Source organism: Gambusia affinis, linkage group LG10 (assembly GCF_019740435.1).
Source record: "Gambusia affinis linkage group LG10, SWU_Gaff_1.0, whole genome shotgun sequence".
NCBI classification, from domain to species: Eukaryota; Metazoa; Chordata; class Actinopteri; order Cyprinodontiformes; family Poeciliidae; genus Gambusia; species Gambusia affinis.
The window spans coordinates 9764380-9782036 of record NC_057877.1 but is presented as its reverse complement, the minus strand read 5'-3'; the positions used below and the strand labels follow the sequence as shown (position 1 = coordinate 9782036).

Sequence of the window (17657 nt, the reverse complement as noted above, 5' to 3'; positions counted from 1 at the left end):
ACCCCAGTGTGGTCTTTAGCTTTCTAATGTTAATTACCTGCAGACAAACATGCTTTGTTTACAGAACGGCCATGAGGAAACTTCTGCATTCTGAATCTGTTTAACATTTGCAGTACCTCAAACAAGTGTGAATGTGTGTTTTATTTTGGAATGCTTTCCTCTAATGCACAATTATTAGAACATGAATTAAATGAAAGCCAATAGAGAAGACTGTTCCTATTTGTGTAGAAGTTCAGAAATGTATATGTTTACAGTAGGTTCATTTTTGCAAACACATTTCTGTAATTTTAATCCTCCTGTTATGTTCCATGTCAAATTGACCCGTTCTAAAGTTTAAACATTTTTTTTTAAATAGTTGGAAGTATTTTTTTTTTTTTTTTTTTTTGGCATGAAACTGTTTCTATTTGTCTTAATAGGTGCACTCTACAAATACATTTAAAATGTATTAATTTTACACATTTGCACCACCCCCTGAGTCTACTTTTTACATAGATACTGTTCGGGTCAATTTGACCCAGCAGTCAAGTTAAAGTCCAAAAAAAGATTAAAAAAATATCCAATTCTATATGTTTCCTTGTAGCTGTGGACCATATTTTACCACACACACACACACACACAGACACAACACAACACACTACACACATACATGCGCATGCGCACGCACGCGAACCCACTTTCTCGCTATTCTCTATACTTCACAAGGAAACTGCGAGAAAGTAGGTGTTCATACAACTTTTGACGGGAATCTTTTCTGTTCCCGTGGACAAACTCCACCCACACTGGGAGGACACTCAGCAGAAGTGGAGGAAAACATAAATTCTCTCTGCATGACTCATTTATCTTGATTTTAATCAGCGGGTCAATTTGACCCTGAACAGTATGTATGTCTCAAGTTTAATTATAAAGATCACCTATTGAAAAAATAAAAACAAAGAGTAATATAAAATTTTTTTACCAAAGATAAATTTCAAGAAAAGTATTGGGGTTTTTTGTGTCTAGATTTTTTTGGTGTCTAGAACAGAGGTGTAGGATGCTTTAGAAGAAAGCCTTAACTTGTAACAATCAGAACTTGTTAATTTAAGCATTTTCTTCTCACCATGAAAGTTACGTATGAGCATTAGACAGCAATTCAGGTGCATTGCAACAATTTTGCAAGCTCTGTGGAGACTTCCAAACACAAATATTGTGTAAAGAATTAGACTGCCGCCTAGTGGACTAGAGGAGCACTACATCAAGACAAAAAAGGAAGAAGAAAAAAAAGGAAATAGGACAGTGTAGTGTTACTGAGATTTCTTTGTTCTGACAAGGTTTATAAATTACTTGGATACAAATAAAATAAAATCACAAAATTGTTTCATACATTAAAAGAAGCAAAAGAATTTCCTATTGATATCTAATTCGTACAGTGAATGTTCTTGTAAATAGCTGGTAAACAGTGACTGATAAATATAAATACAGGAACATCGTCATCTGAACACAATGTTGATGGTTTTGGCAATGTCTTAACAAAAAAGGCCAATACCAATAGCTTAGTTGAAGTTAGTATCTATTTGCCACTGGCCATTCAACATAAAAGTAATATGTTTTGTGTAAGCACAAAGAATCCCAGTGATGTGGTAAAAGTTATCTAGAGCATTTCCCTGTAATATTCTAACCACAGAACCTCCTGAATTACTGGTGAATTATCAAAATCTAGACGCTTTCAGAAAAATACAACATGCAGTGTCATTTACTCATAGAAAATGCAAAACATTCTAAATTGCTGAGTTAAATAGTTCAAACTACAGCAAAGAGGAAAAAGTGGTACTAAAGTCAACACTGATTTCATATAAATATAAAACCTAACTCTACTTAGATGAGCAAATCTTTGCGTGCATATTGACATTACAGAGTAGTCTGTCCTACTGAAGAATTGAAAGCAGAAAGAAGAGGAGCTTTCATTGGATAAGGAAAGACATTAGATATTCTCTAATAGTTTTCGATATACCTATGTGGATTGCATTTATTGCTGATGGAAAGGAGAGAAAACCAATATCATATTTGACTCATGAGCATGTTTAACGAGTAGTGTTATGGATAAAATTGAATGTGGAGCAGGCTATTTTGCAAGGGACCCAAATAACTTCCAGATTCATTTTAGATTAATGGTGAAAGTTTAGTGTCAAATCAATTATATAACAAATATAAAGGCCAGTACTGATTCACCACAAGTCAAAAGAGTTGTCAGGATAGATCAGACAATACTGAAAGTATCAAAGCTTGATTTCAGTACACTCAAGGAAAGTAGTAGTACAATGGCAGAAAAGCCACAACGTACATGGAGGCTGAAGTCTTTAAAGAAACAGACCCCAATACGATTCTTGACCACAAAAATGACCACATGCTCACTGGGGCCAAAGATTTTACATTTAAAAGCCCAGAGGTTAAATAATTCTCGTGTGTACAATGTATTGGTTAAAGATGACACATTGTCTAGAATTTCATTATTGTGTTAAAGGGGATCTATTATGCTTCCTTTTAAGCAAGTGACAATGGGTCTATGTGCAATACAAAACATATTCATTACATTCTCTGCACAAAATCCTTCTAAAGAGAATGAGATTCCAGAGATTTGCCTTTTTTTAATCTTTCAGTATTAGCTCTTTTATTGCTCTTACATCTTTATCCAAAAAAGTTGATACTGTCTGCGTCCCCCGCCAAATCAATGTTTACACCAGTGACGCCCAAAGTCCGTCCTTGATGGCCGGCATCCTGCATGTTGTAGTTCTCTCCATGGTTTAACCCACCTGGATCAAATGATAGCTCAATAGAAGGCCTAAGAAGACCATTGACAGGGAGAGAACTAGAATTTGCAAGATTTAAGGACCAACTTTGGGCACCACTGGTTTGCACTCTTGTTTTATAACGTGAAAATGGCTGCCAACAGAAGCACAATGGCAGTACGGGAGATTTTTGAAATGGCTCATTTTCCTGACACCAAAAACATTGACTTATTTCCAGAACAAGGCTGAATGTTGTTTTTTTCTTGCACAAACTTGCAAGAAAAAGTTAAATTAAAAGGTTAAAACAGATCATCTATGAAAGACAAAAAAAGATCTATAAAAAAAGCAATACATGGGAGAAATGTGTTTCAGAACTGCTTATTTTCGTGGATAAGCATTAAATCCTAAAGCCAGCTCAGAAGCAGCTTGCAAAGTACAAAATGTTGTTGAACAACACATATAAAATGTGACTACGCATTACTAGTATATCAGGCAGCATGATGAAGTTGCTTCTCTTCACATACAGGACAAGATACCTTAGAATCATTTTAGAAACTGGATATATGTTAACGTGAGAAACTCTGCATGTGGCTTTGAAAGATCATTTTTGCATGTTCCCCCATGATAAAGAGGGAGAGATGGTGTAGGAATGTTGTGACAACAGATCTACCAACATCTGATCAATTAAAAACTTACACATGTAAATTCTGAGAATTTACATGTGTAAATTCTACATACTATATGTATGTGATACATAAAATGTATGTATTATATGAAATATTCAAGTCATGGTTTAAACCGCCCTGAGCTTGTTCTTACTTTCAACTCTTAGAAGACCATGACTAAAATATAAATAAAGAGAGCAAATGAGGTTAACTAGCGAAAATGCACTGTTATTTTCCCACAGGGAGATTATTAGGCACAGTTTGCCGGTACTGCAATAAACTTGTTTTTCCTTTTAGAAATTCCTTTGTTCTTTATGGCATAGATTCTGCAAAGTGTCAGAAACACTTTTTCTAAGAGATTCTGACCCATATTGACATGAAAGGTAAGAACACTCCAGATAAGTAATAGAATATGAGGCCTTGTTTTAAGAAGTGTTGAGAGTTAAAACATATTTCTCAGTATCAACAGGTCTTCTGTAAGGGCTGAGTGGTCCTTGTGGCTGCTCTTTATACTCTATACTGCATTTAGCTGTTTTTTTTTTGTTTTTTTTTTCTGTTTTTGTTTTTGGTCACACCTGTCTGTCATCATTATAGACAGGTGTGTTTAGTTGGATCTTTTTATCCAACTAAGAAGATCATTCCAGGTATCATCTCAGTGTCAGTTTTTTAAAGTTACGATGGTGAGCATTAGGCACATTAAGGTGCTAGTGTCTTCTTAGAAAGTACTACTTTAGAACCGATGGGTTATCTTATCAGAGAGGTGTTTCTGCTCTACATCTCACACTTTTCCTTTTGTGAGAAAGAATGTTCTACTAGTCCCATTTTATTTGTACTTCTGAAAATGTCCTGGGAATGTTTACTCGGCCTATTACTGAATGTCCTCCCTTGATTCTCTTGGTAAGCATTTGGCATTTGCTTCTGCATTTGTGATCACATACTTTGTCTGCGACATTGGTTTTAAAGATCTCAACATTATGGGTTCATTTTGTATTTTACTAGATGCTTTGGTTTTGTTCTGTTGAGCACTTGCCATTTCTACACAAGCGATTATAGCCAGGTGCCTGATTTCCATTTCTAGTCTCACTGGCAGTGGTGACATTAAAAAAAACACTAACAAGGAAAAACAGAGAAGTGTCTGCATATGGCTCTGACTTAAAAATTAACTCAGAGCTCAACCTGAGGCCTCAGGATCACATCAGACACTGTGATCAGCACATGCGAGTTTTTAGTAAAAATATAAATGGCATCATTTGGTTGTAGGTGCACAAAACACACGGAAACAACTTTTATTTTGAAGACTTTCTTAACTGCCACACTTTTTGTACCTCATCAGATGTTATTTGCTAAAAGATGTTCATGAAAAAAAAAATATATATATATACATATATATATTTATTTTTATTTTTTTCTGAAATTCACTACACATACTGTGTATTTCGTTTGTGGAGAGGATCTAGAGGTAATAGTTCAAAACGTAATTTAAGAATTGCTATTTGAACAGTCCTTGTGAAAGTAAACATGGGGGAAAAATCTGACTAATGCAGAGCAGGTATGTGCATCACTTCGAAAGTAACAGAGATGCACGTTACTTTCCACTCTTCCGAAGAAGCAGCAGTCAGAACAATCTTTTTAATGCCTCACAAAATTGCAAGATATAGGAAGAAATTGGAATCCTACAAGAAAAAAAAAATGCTAATAATGCTATGAAAATATTGAAATCTAATCAGCTCTCTGGAATCTGCATGACAGAATAACATGTCTGTTTTTTGTAGATTTTACTAGATAAGCCAAGCCTGTTCTACAACTAATTTAACACGTTTGCAGCTTATTTACTTGACAATGTTGGAAACTTTTATGTATCACAAAATTGGGCCTAAGAAATGCTTCAGTGTAGCTTCTTAATAAAACAATCCGATCTGAGCAGCTTTTATTTCTATGCTCTAATAAGCCCTCTGTGCTAATTGTCCTCTTTAATATATCTGCAAGCTTGCGTAAAATGGTTGCATGATGGAAGAGGCCTAAAGATAAAAATCCATTCTGATAGTTCTCAGAAACATGCCTTCCTGTTTTTTTCATTTTTATCAGATGTGTTGAAGGATCTGTATGCCACAAAACCTTCATGACATCTGTGTATCCTTATCAAAGTGATGCATGCTGAGGCCTACAGTTTCCTACAACAAAACCAATACTCTGCTCCTGTTGAGGTTGAAACAGGAGGGTGATCAGCCTGTCTTCTCTCAAATAGAAACTTAAAAAGAAAAAGAAACACAAAACTGTTACAAACAATTGAGTTTTTAAAAAACACACAGTCATCTATTAGAAAACGATTAACAGTGACAATCGCTGATTAAAAGTTCAAAATTCAACTACTTTAAAACGGATGGTCTCTTATCTTTTTGCACACACCAACATCAGAGGTTTCAGACATGTCAACTGCTACTGTAGCAACGTATCTTTTGTCTGCAAAATGCATTATGTGTTCTCGTCAAAAGGCTTTCAGCTAGCCTACTTTTCATGGCAGAGATAATTTTGGTCTTGTTCCCTGACTGCATGTGAACAACAGTTGTTTTGGGGTGCGTTCAGACAAAATCATCTGACATGAAAGAAAATATCTGCTTCAAAGTTTGAATTCTGCCGGACATATTTTGTGGAGTGAAATTGCTGCTGCTCCAACAAATGGATGATAATTGTGCTGTTCTGCCCACCCAGGAGAGTTTCTAAAGGTTTTTATTTTTCCCCCTTCTCCATGTTTTCAAAGTTGGACTGTAATGATATTAGCACTAAATTACTGTAGGACTCATGATTCTGGCCTTTGGGATTTTATTCTCCCTCATCAACAAATCAAGCAGTCATGAAACATTACATTGTACCTTGTGACAAAAGTTTATTTTGAGGTTTTTATGTTGCCAGACTCACTGGGTCTTAAATCCAGCTCTGATTGTAGTAGTCCTTCAGGATTGCTATTCCGTTGGCAATCACTTCAAATTTAGGTTGACAGTGTTTTACTCACTCGTTTATTATCAGAAAGTCCTTTAAGTAGAACCACTTAATGTGTTTTAGATAAAGAATGTGCTAAAAAGGTGCACCTACTAAATGAAATAGGTAAAACTGTATTTCTGATATGGTTACAGTTATCATTATTTGATCTTAGACAGTTACTTTTAGGGGACAAATGTTGTGAAATATGCCACCATGTCCCTAAAAATTGTCTGCTGTTTAACTTAAAGACTTTTCATGTTTCAAACAGAAACGATGCAGAATTTCAAGTTCTGCTGTGTGTTCAGAATTACAAAAAGTTACAGACTGGCACGTTTCCACGTCATTACTGTGGTGAAAAGCCACATCATTTGCATTGACAGCCTAATCTTCTCCCCCTGAAGCAAGCTTATAAAAAGGGATGTTTTCAGAGCGGTTGGCACTTCTCCTCAGCAGTTCACCCAGTCTGTGACCCCACCATGTCCACCTTCTGCAACCTCGCTGCACTGATGCTTCTACTGACTTTTCAAAGTCCAGGTGAGTCTCTACCACAGTCTGTAAATGTTAATTGCGTCAACGTTTTATTGTGCATGTTTAATCTTTGTTACATGTGTTTTTTTTATATATATATTTCTCGGTTTTTATAATCAAAGAGGAACATTTCTTAAGATTTATTTATCTTTTCAGTGACTTAATTTTGATAGTGTTAAAACCTGTGTCATTATCATCACCATTAACTTTGTATTTTACCAAAAACAAGTTCATGCAGGGAAAATCATTGGAGGCCATGAGGTTAATCCACACAAACACTCGTATATGGTGTTTTTGCGGCTGGTGAGTAAGGCTGACGAACTGAAAGGCTGTGGTGGATTCCTTATTAGAGAAGATTTCGTGATGACTGCAGCTCACTGCCAGGCCAAGTCAGTGTGACATGATCATACATTTCATTAAAATGAAGGCTGGGAGACAGATATATATACATATATATATATATATATATATATATATATATATATATATATATATATATATATATATATATATATATATAAAACTAACTTTCCTCCTTTTCTGTTTACTAGGGCTCATGGGTCCTATGAAGTTTTTTATGGGTTTGACAAACACAGTGAAAACCATAAAAAAGTGTCCGTGAAGAAAGATTTCCCACATGTTCACTACAATGAAAGTGATTACACAAATGATATAATGCTGCTGAAGGTATCATTTATATTTACCTGAAACTATTTTAACAAATGGGGAAAAACGTGTTCTTATTTTAATATATTTACACATGTACAAAATTTATTTAAAAAAAAAAAATACAGACTGCACTCATGACTCTTTTTTTATTGTTTAAAACTATCTCCAATTTTCCCTTCAGTTGTCCCACAATGTAAGCTCGGCCCACAATATCAAACATATTGAGCCGGCAAAGGAGGAAAGTAGCTCACTGCCAAATCCATGCTCAGTCTGCGGTTGGGAACTGCAGTCATCTACAAAATTGCCTTCGAAACTGTTGAAAGTCAATGTCGTACTTGTCGAAAATCAGGACTGTGTCAAAGAAAGTGCTTACTGCTCCGAAGGAAAAACAGGAACATCTGGGGTAATTTTTTTTTTCTTCATTGTTTTTAATAGGAGAAAAAAAAAATGTCTGTCAAAATAAAATATTAATTTCAAATGTTTGTCTTATTCACTCCCAACATTCTGTGTATGTGCTTATAGGGAGACTCAGGAGGTCCATTAATCTGCAATGGAATGGCGTACGGAGTGGTGTCAGCAAGCAAACCAATCGATGGCTCCACTCTGTATAAGTACACAAACGTACCTGACACCATCGACTGGATCAATAATATCCTGAAGGACAACTGAAACAGCATCTAAGCCACATATCACCTTGATCAAACCATTTGACAATAAAAAAATTTTTTAATGCAGAAGTAATGATCTTATCATTGGTTTTATTTGGTTAAGTTTGTTGGTGTTATAGTTCTGTATTTTATACTAAGATCAGCTGTTGTTAAAGTGCATGCTCTGATCATTCCAGTAAATGCTGAATGAATAGTTAATAGTGTATGTTTGAGAGAAATGTTGGCATTATATTAAGTAATTTTGATTTTTGCTACCAATACAAGCCTTAAGGAAAACATTGCTTTGTTTGTGGTATTTAGATAGAAGCTTGAGCTTTTATAGACTGATGTGCTTAATTTCAAAAGATAAACAAAATGATGATTTCTCAATATGTGCCATGTGCTTGTCATCTTTTTACAAGGATATACACAAATGTATGTAAATTTTAGTAAAAATAAAAAACAGATCAGGATTAACAATGCTTTGGGTAAATAGGATTTTTTTTTTTTTTTACTTCATTAAAAAAAACCACACAAATAAGTTATGGGTGACAGTAGGACAAGAAAAAGCACAACCAAACCAAAAGCTGCTACAGTGGTCTGTGAGAGAATAAACCCAAATCAAAGAAAGAAAGACAGAGATGTAATTCAAGTAACTTTCAGATAAACAATTCATTTGGTAAGAAAGTGACCTTTTCCCTCTGAACGCAATAAAAAAAAAACTTTTCCAAATATTTTTGTTTCTCAAAACTTTACAACAATCAACAACTGTTTTCAGAAATATTTTTTTTTCTAAATTACTTAGGTTAACTGCCTAAGTACTTTCTGATAGTAACTCTCAATCTGATACTAAAACACTTCAAAAGCATATACAGTGTTTACACTGGCGTACAATTAACAAACCAGTTAATAAAAACGAAAGCCATGGATGTTTTTGCACCTCAGCAGTCCTGCAATTCAGAAAAGAATGAACTTTCATCATGTTCATCCAGTGATAACATCATCATGAGTAGAGGGATGAACAAGAAAATCAATTCATTCTCTTGACTTTTATGTAGTTTGTTTTCTGTACGATTTTAACATTTTTATGTTCAAAATTGCTCAATTTGCACATTACCTGTTTAAATAGATGAAAGGAGTGCAGGCTGAACTGCTCCACCTCATCTCTGGTGGTGCCGTGTCAAACATTGAGTGATTCAGACTGTTGACACAGGCCCCAATGCTGTCTCTAAGTTTTTCTATGTATGTGCGTATTTGCTGACATCTGATTAGACACATGAACTTGAATAAGGAAACCAAATATTTTGCTTCTAAAGAACCATGACTTCACAATAGACTTGTGTATGCAACTCCGTTTACAGCTCAGAGTTATTGTTTTTTTGTTGTTTTTTTTCCTCTGGTTGTTTGAAGACTTTGCATCTCTGCTAAAAACACATTCAGCAAATATTGCTGATGGCTATCAGGATCTGCTTCCTTTTCTTGACTTGCACACTGTTACAGAAACATATTTCCTACCGGTTAGTTCACAGTGGGGTGATTATATATACATTTTTTTTTTATGTTTTCTACATGTAAGATCTGAATGTTTGCAAGTTTTCATCACTTCATGACAAGTTTGTGTCATAAATTGGGGTGTAGATGGTGAGGAGAGAAGCAGTGGACCCAGGTTAAAGTGAAGGCAATGATGATTTAATGACGAAAGTCTCAATAATCCAGACAGCACAGATGAGCAGAGGCAACAACTCACACTGGTAGTAACTGGACTCGACTTTAAGACACAGACAGAGTAGACAGACACAGAAACACAGGTGGCATTAAATACACAGGGGGTAATCACGGAACGAGACACACCTGGGAACAATTAAGGGGTAGACAAGACAACAGGATAACAACATAAGCACACAGAAAAACTGAAATCAAGACATAGAAAACCAAATCCTTACAGTTTGTCTGGGGACTCTTTAGCAAATATGGATAATTATGCATTTTAGTATGTTACTTGCATTATTAGCTCAGCGAATAGAGTTTAATATACTTCTGTTAGTTTTTAAATTACTGAATAGTTTAGCATGAAAATACATGAAAGATCTGCTGTTGTTGTATCAGCCTTCCAGACCTCTCAGATCTTCTGGTTCTGGTCTGCTCAGTATCCCCAGAACCAAACATGGAGGAGCAGCATTCAGTTTCTACGCACCACAAATCTGGAACAATACTTGTTTGATTGTAGTGTTTCATTGCACATGTTTGGCATTTGATGCAAAATTTATGGTCTATCTAGTATTGTCTCTCTATTTTAAGAATCATTTCTTTTCTGCTAAAATTCTTCAAAAATATCTGCAATCTGACATATTTTCACCAATTTTACATTTATGTGCAGCATGCATGACAGTTGTGTGACACATGTAACTTCATACCCCCAGAGTCATATTAACATCCAATTCTTCAGATGAAAACTCCTGCAATTAAAACTTAAATGCTTAATCTGATCAGATGTCTTGTGTACTTATACAGCGTAGAGCCAGAGGGCAGTTCCCTGCATGCGGACACCAACCCTTAGGCCTTTCCTCCTTCACAGACCAACGGACCTCCAGAGTCTCCCTGAAAGCACAAACACAAGATACTGTCTGGTTACAGTTTGTAACTACAAGTATTTCTGTATCTTTTTGTCCTACTGTAAAAATTAACAGGAGACAGAGACTTAGTTGACCTTGCAGTATTTCTCCATCAGAGCAGTAAACTTTTTCCTGAGTATACACCTTTTTATTTCAGTACGTGTTACATTGGCTTCCATGAGTGTAAGTGACATGTGTTTGTTCTCCAGATTTGTTTGTCCCCAGCCACATGATGAATCATCACTCTTGCCTGCCAGAGCGATAGTTTTCACGGCGTTGGTCAGCTTAGCTTTGGAGGACAACTGAGAGCACATAGAAAGATTTTTAGTTTCGTTCATTCAATAGAGCTGAGGCATTTCGGAATCTCAATCTGGAAGAGTTGCAAAACTTATAAAAAAAATAAAATAAACATCCATCTAAGGTAGGTATGATGATTTTCTTTAGAAATTGGTATTTTACCTAAAGGAGCGTTATGTAATTTATATGTCAAAGCACCCATGCTGAAATTCTTCTTTCACAGACAGAATCATTTTTTTTTTTTTTTTTTGGTAACTGTGTAACCCTAGGAAGGCGAAGCCTTGAAAATATCATTTCTTGTTTTCCAACACATCTTAAATCTATTGACTCGTAAACATAGGCTACGTTAAGCTCACTTGGCTTTGCAGTGAGCTGCAGTCAACATCTTCCCTTACAAGGAATCCACCACGGTGCATTTTAAGGCCGTTTTCAAGCTTTGCTGCTAAGAGCTGCAGGCCAAACATGGTGACCTCCAATGATTTTTCCCTCCATCAACTCTGTGACATTTTTATATACAACGTTAATAATAATTAGGAAATATTAAGATTTTGCAGGAGTCGACTAGTAATTTCAAGAAAATATGTGAGATAGCATCATTAAAGCATTATTTAAAAAAAAAACAAAAAACAATGTCGTATGTAAAGAACTTTCAGTAATAAAATGAAAGTCATTCACCTTGACAAGCATCAGTGCTGTCAGGATACAGAAAGTCAGCATGGTGAGATCACAATCTAACCTTGTGCAGAGGAATAGCACGCATCTCTGATAGTTTCACTTGTACACTCAGAAGGAGGTGTTTGTGCAGCTCTAAATCTTTTTCAAAAAGAGGAAATGACTGACTGGGGTTTTATTAAACTATTATTTTTACTTTGTCTGCTTCATACACAGAACAAACTCTATTAAAAGTTTGGCATAACTGCAATGGTTATGACAAAAGATTTATCCTTTAAGTCTAATGCAATATGTAGTTTTGTGTTCAGTATTTGATTTTTTTTCTTTCAGTTCCTACGAACTGATAGACTTTCATATGTTTTGTTGTGAATCATTACACTTTCTTCCTTTTTGACTGACCTAATTCAGTGGAGATAGAGTCATCTGGTGCTTGAGTCTGACAGTGAGTTGAATGGAGATCACCTGAGTGCAGTGAGCTTGTTTCGGTGATTGTTTGCCTTCCTGAATCCAGCCTTCCTTGACAGCTCCATCGTTCCCATGAATCCTCTCTTGGATGTCTGCTACCTCCCATAATAACCATCTTCTTTTTGGAGGGAGCTATATTTCAAAGTACTTTACATATTGTGCCTTTAGCATTATTAAGACATTTTCTGAGGGGGCAGAAATCTGGTTGCTGCCCTCTGCTGAGCTCTGTGATATAGAGGAGTTTAACATTTGAACAGATTTTTTAAGTTGGTAATATCTTGTTTGATAAAGTCCTGTTATTCTAAAATGATCTCTCAGGGGCAGCGTGCTCTTTAAGATTAAACTTAAAAGTCATGAAAAGGGATTAAAAGAAAATTATGTAATTGAATATTGTGGTACATTAAGATTGAGTATGAAGATCTTTAAAAACAATACTTTGATATTCTATTTACGTTTTTTAACAAGTTAATTATTTTAGATGAATAGGCTGGATTTAGATTATCTTGTGTTTACAACTTTAAGACATCACCTTGAATTATGTCATTAGTTCGATCATGAGAAACGCAAAACCACCACATGGTGGCGCTAAAGACAAGTTGATGATCTTACACAACTGAGATTTATTTTCCCCTGTAGCTATATAATTCTCTATAATTATTCTCATGTTATTCAGACATATTATTTATCAGCACATTTATTCTGAGAGGAAGTGATTTAATTTATTTGGAATCCAGAATCCTGACTTGAAACTGATGGCAAATTAAGAAGATATTTTGTATGGCCAAGAAGATCAAGGAGTGTCCATCTTCTCCACAACATAAATTTTATCCCTCAAGGTACTGATGCTCAAGAAATGTTTTCTAAACTGTTTTTATGCTTTTTAATTACTGAAACATTTTAACACTAGCTTATGTTTTACAGACAAGATAGAAGGTGAAGTAGCTCTGCAGCTGCTGCTAGTACTCCTCCCTGCTCCACTTTACACCTTTGGGAGAAGAGCGTCAGAACCATCAACCTGGAAGTTCAGGAGGTTTCATTGATATCCAGCCTGTAAGTCAACTTTCATCTCTGAGTCGTGCTCAAATTGATGCTGTTTAAATAAGTTTATCACAGTCGTGTTGAACTAGAATCAGTCAAACATTTGTTTTTTTTCTGAATGTACAGCTTTAGCTTTAGATTCACTAATGGCCTGCTCTTTGTGTCTTCCCTCTCCATCAGGTTGTGACTGATCTGGAGGCATTATGGGAGGCCGTTTTAACATAAATCATTTTTACCGCCCTTGCATTCCAGATATCTCAAAATGTTTTATGACTAGACATTTTAGTGATTTAAGATATTTCCAATTATATTTTGACTAGACAAAATACCAATTTCAGATATCTCTAATTACATTCTGACTAGTCAAAATGACATCAGATTTACCATTGAGTTATATGTAGAGTTCAAGTAAAATTATCTACAATGAATTACTGACTATCTGAAATACACATTTCAGGTATCTACAATTAAATTATGACTAGCCATAAAGTAAATTCAAGATATCTAAATTTTAGTTTTGATTAGTCATGATTCTTATTAAAGATATATCCAATGACTCCATAATTCAAGATATCTTAAAATGTTTTTTTGCATAGGAGAAATGTAGTTTTGACTAGTGGAAACTAAATTATAGATATCTTAAAAGCAAATAGTGACTAGACAAAGTAAAATAAAGATATATTGAATTATAATTTTGACTAGTCAAAATTCCTTTTAAGATATCTCCAAATGAATTACAGATATCTTGAAATACACAGCTTTTCTATTTAATATATCTTAAATTGACATTCTGACTATTACTGATATCTTGAATATGTATTCTGTATAGTCAAAATGTCCCTGATTTACGTGGCAATTTTAAAGCTTAATAAAACAATGAAAAAAAAAGAAGATGTTTGAAATGCACTCCTTTCATGTTGAAAATGATTTGACAAAAGGAATTTTAGCTTTTCAAAGCTGTTTTTAAGTGCATCCGGTTTGTCGGATATGAATAAACATGAAATTCTTTTCAAATTTCAGAAGCAGTTTATTTAGTTTTGCCATCTCCGCATATCCAACATTGCCGAGCTCTTTCTACATGGCATTTACACGTATGGATATATATATATATATATATATATATATATATATATATATATATATATATATATATATATATATATATATATATATATATACATATATATATATATATATATATATATATATATATATATATATATATATATATATATTCAATCACGTATACATTTCAATTGACAGTAAAGTATGCTCAATTAATTATTCACAGTAGATTCAAAAGTTTCTAAGTAAGGAAACCAGATTATTAAGGATCGCAAGCAAAATTGAAAAAAAAATTGAAATAAAATAACTATTTTCTTATTCAAATTAGCAAGAAGCTATACAAAACTGTAATTCATTTGAAAATAACATAAGATATTCTCATGTTGAAAAATATCTGATCAGTTATGTTTCATAATCTCAGTTATGTTTCATAATCTCAGTTATGTTTCATAATCTCAGTTATGTTTCATAATCTCATCAATCCAATCTCTGTAGTAGGGTATCTTGGTGTACTTGGTCAGTTTAAGATCAGGCCTCTTTGCTGAGATCACTCCAAAGGCTTTTCCATCTTCACAGACTAACGGACCTCCAGAGTCTCCCTGAAAGCACAAACGCAGCATGTGATGACTGTTCAGATGGAAGAGATTGGTTCTTGTGTTTGTCATAAGACAAAGATGACAAAGATGAAGCAGAAACCAAAAAAAAACCTACCTCAGCCGGTCCCTTCTCCCCTATAGACCAATACGCATTTTCAGTACAGAAAACATCATGAGTGAGCGTCACATTGGCTTCCATCAGTTCAAGAGACATGTCTTTATTGTCCTCGCTTGTTGCTCCCCAGCCAGATACTACACACTTTTCGGGAAATTTGTTGTCACCCTTGTTTGCCAGGACAATAGGCCGCACATTCTTGTCGAAAGTAGCTTTGGTAGACAACTAAAGGAACAACAGAAAACATTTAAAAGACTGTTTAACTTACAATGTGCAGGTGTTTTGTTTTAATCCTTTTGCCTTAGGGTGCATTCAGACCAGATAGTCCGGTAGACTCGGTTGGTTTGGGGACTAAAATTGCAACATTTGTCACATTTTCAGAACTCTAGTTCGCATTCACACTGCACTGTGTCAAACGACTAAAACTAACTGAAAAACCTGTGCCCCCCCTTCTGTCAATGCGGCTGCGGAGCGCCACAGCAATGGGACATTAAGCTGATAAAAAGTTGTAAAGCAACTTCAAACCATTTGTGTCCTGCTTTTCCTTGCTTAGTGTCTGCACACAAACCCATTGATATGACAATCGACACAACATCTTTGTTAACCTGCAGAGCAGAGAGTAATATATAACCAGAATGTCCTGCACTATAGCTACTTTCTTGCTTTTGAAACGGGTCTCTAGTCAGGTTGCATTCAGACAGATTTCCTACCGTTTTGGAGTCCACTTGAACCGGACTGAGACCTAGGTTTTTAGGCGGATCAGAGTTCGGTTTTTAAGTCCGTTTTGGAATTCAAATTTGCATTCAGACCTCCCCAAAAACTTGGACTTTCTAGACAAATGGATTGGAGTCTTGATTCAGGACTCTAATCCTGCGTTGGTCTGAATACACCCTAAGTGAATAGCTTGTTTAAAGAAATGATCATTTATGGTATTATTGTAAGTAATAAAAAAAACTATTCTTTCATTTTAATAATTCAAGACACATTTCCAGACCTATATTACCTTCAAAAGCATGATGTCATTTGTGTAATTTTCGTCATTGTATTCGTTATGTGGAAACTCTTGCTCCACAGGCAAACATGAACTATTTTCGCTGTAAGTGTGCAGTCCAAGACAAACTTTATAGGACCTAAAAAGAGAAAAATAGAGAGAAAAGAAAAAAATTGGATAAAGAAAGAAAATAAACTCTAAATTATCTGTAGAGTTTAATGCGGTGTAAAATAACTTATAGCAAACTTACTTGGCTTTGCAGTGGGCAGCAGTTATCACAAAATCTTCACTCACGAGGATCCCGCCACAAAATGCTTCATTACCATTATCGTCGTAGCAAGACAAAAGCGCCATGTACGGCCTGCTGTGGGGTGCAGCCTCACGGCCACCAATGATTTTACCTGCATGAGCTGTTTGACAAATTTTTTGTTAAATGTTAATTTAGTAGCAATGATTATTACCATCATTAAAATTAGTCATGATTACAGTAAAAGCAAATGTGAAACCTCACATGACCAATACTTGCATGAGAGAACATTCAACATCAAATATAAAGGGGTAAATTATTCATACTTTAGTGTCTCCTCAACAGCCTAGCTTCTTCAAAAAGCTTTTTGTTATGGAAGGTCAATGTCAAAACAATATTTTTCCCCCCATTTTGAGTTCACTTTAATTGTTTGGTTAGAAGACAAGATAGCTGCCCCTGAACTACAGCTGCCCCCAGTTATTCCAATGAATAATGGCAATTGTATAAATCACATAATTGCATAGATCTTATATACTGTACAGTAAGATATTGCGAAAGATACTCACCTTCTGTACAAAATGTAAGCACAAGTATCAGCACTGCTATGTCACAGTAGATGAACATGGTGAGATCACAGTCGGAGACGTTGAGGAGGAGCAACAATCACCTCTGACCGTTTCTGCTCTGCATGCCTCCTTATATCTGTTAGACTGTTTGCACATGCAAATCATGTGGTTCCAGACCACACTACTTCTTTTTTTTTTGTTTGCTGATGCTAAGATTACAGTTTTTCTCAACTGTTAAAGCACATTGGTAGACACCATCCATCCATTTATCTCAGCTCTTAACACAAAACCCAAATTATGAACTACTTTCACTAAACCTATAGTTTGGTTTTCTGCAAAATCAAACTATTACCTCAAAACTGTTCAAGCTGCGCTCGATACTAAACAGTGTTGTTGAACAAAGCGTAAAACAAGAAATATACAACTATCAGATTATAAAGATTGTGAAATAACCTTTATTGTGCACAAATATAATGCATTTCCTTAAAAAGAAGTTTAGAACTTATAGTGAATCAGAATATGGTTTGTGTTATCATACAGAATCCACTCTGCAGCATCATGTCGGCATGCTGAGTTATCTATGTGTGTAAAACACCTCCCGGTTTGACAAATCCACTCTAAGCATGTGGATGTTTGCTTAGCGATGCAAAGAAAAATACTATATTTAAGAAATTCTTGGTTGATGTTCTGATCTGGATGACATGGTGAAAACTCACATTGCCCCACACAATATACTCAAGATA

At 35.1% G+C, this 17657-nt stretch overlaps 2 protein-coding genes across 7 annotated transcripts; one reads left to right on the top strand and one right to left on the bottom strand.

The window, feature by feature from the left end:
- The first annotated feature begins 4066 nt into the window (after nt 1-4066).
- On the top strand, nt 4067-8732 carry LOC122838991 (mast cell protease 1A-like). Of its 5 annotated transcripts, none has more exons than XM_044130088.1 (6): nt 4067-4324; nt 6857-6940; nt 7164-7323; nt 7486-7621; nt 7785-8006; nt 8126-8732. In XM_044130088.1, the coding sequence occupies exons 1-6, from the start codon at nt 4303-4305 to the stop codon at nt 8270-8272; spliced, it is 771 nt and encodes a 256-aa protein (XP_043986023.1). In that variant the 5' UTR covers nt 4067-4302; the 3' UTR covers nt 8273-8732. The 5 variants fall into 5 exon arrangements, with proteins under 5 accessions (XP_043986023.1, XP_043986020.1, XP_043986024.1 ...); XM_044130085.1 differs by having other exon boundaries at nt 6787-6940; XM_044130089.1 differs by having other exon boundaries at nt 6860-6940; nt 8126-8716.
- A 5817-nt stretch (nt 8733-14549) lies between these two features.
- LOC122838990 (granzyme E-like) lies at nt 14550-17010 on the bottom strand. 2 transcript variants are annotated; one of them, XM_044130084.1, is made up of 6 exons: nt 16915-17010; nt 16352-16511; nt 16114-16240; nt 15111-15335; nt 14863-14998; nt 14550-14824 (listed from the first exon to the last, which is right to left on the bottom strand). In XM_044130084.1, the coding sequence occupies exons 1-6, from the start codon at nt 16970-16972 to the stop codon at nt 14817-14819; spliced, it is 714 nt and encodes a 237-aa protein (XP_043986019.1). In that variant the 5' UTR covers nt 16973-17010; the 3' UTR covers nt 14550-14816. The 2 variants fall into 2 exon arrangements, with proteins under 2 accessions (XP_043986019.1, XP_043986018.1); XM_044130083.1 differs by having other exon boundaries at nt 14550-14998.
- Between the last annotated feature and the right edge of the window lie 647 nt (nt 17011-17657).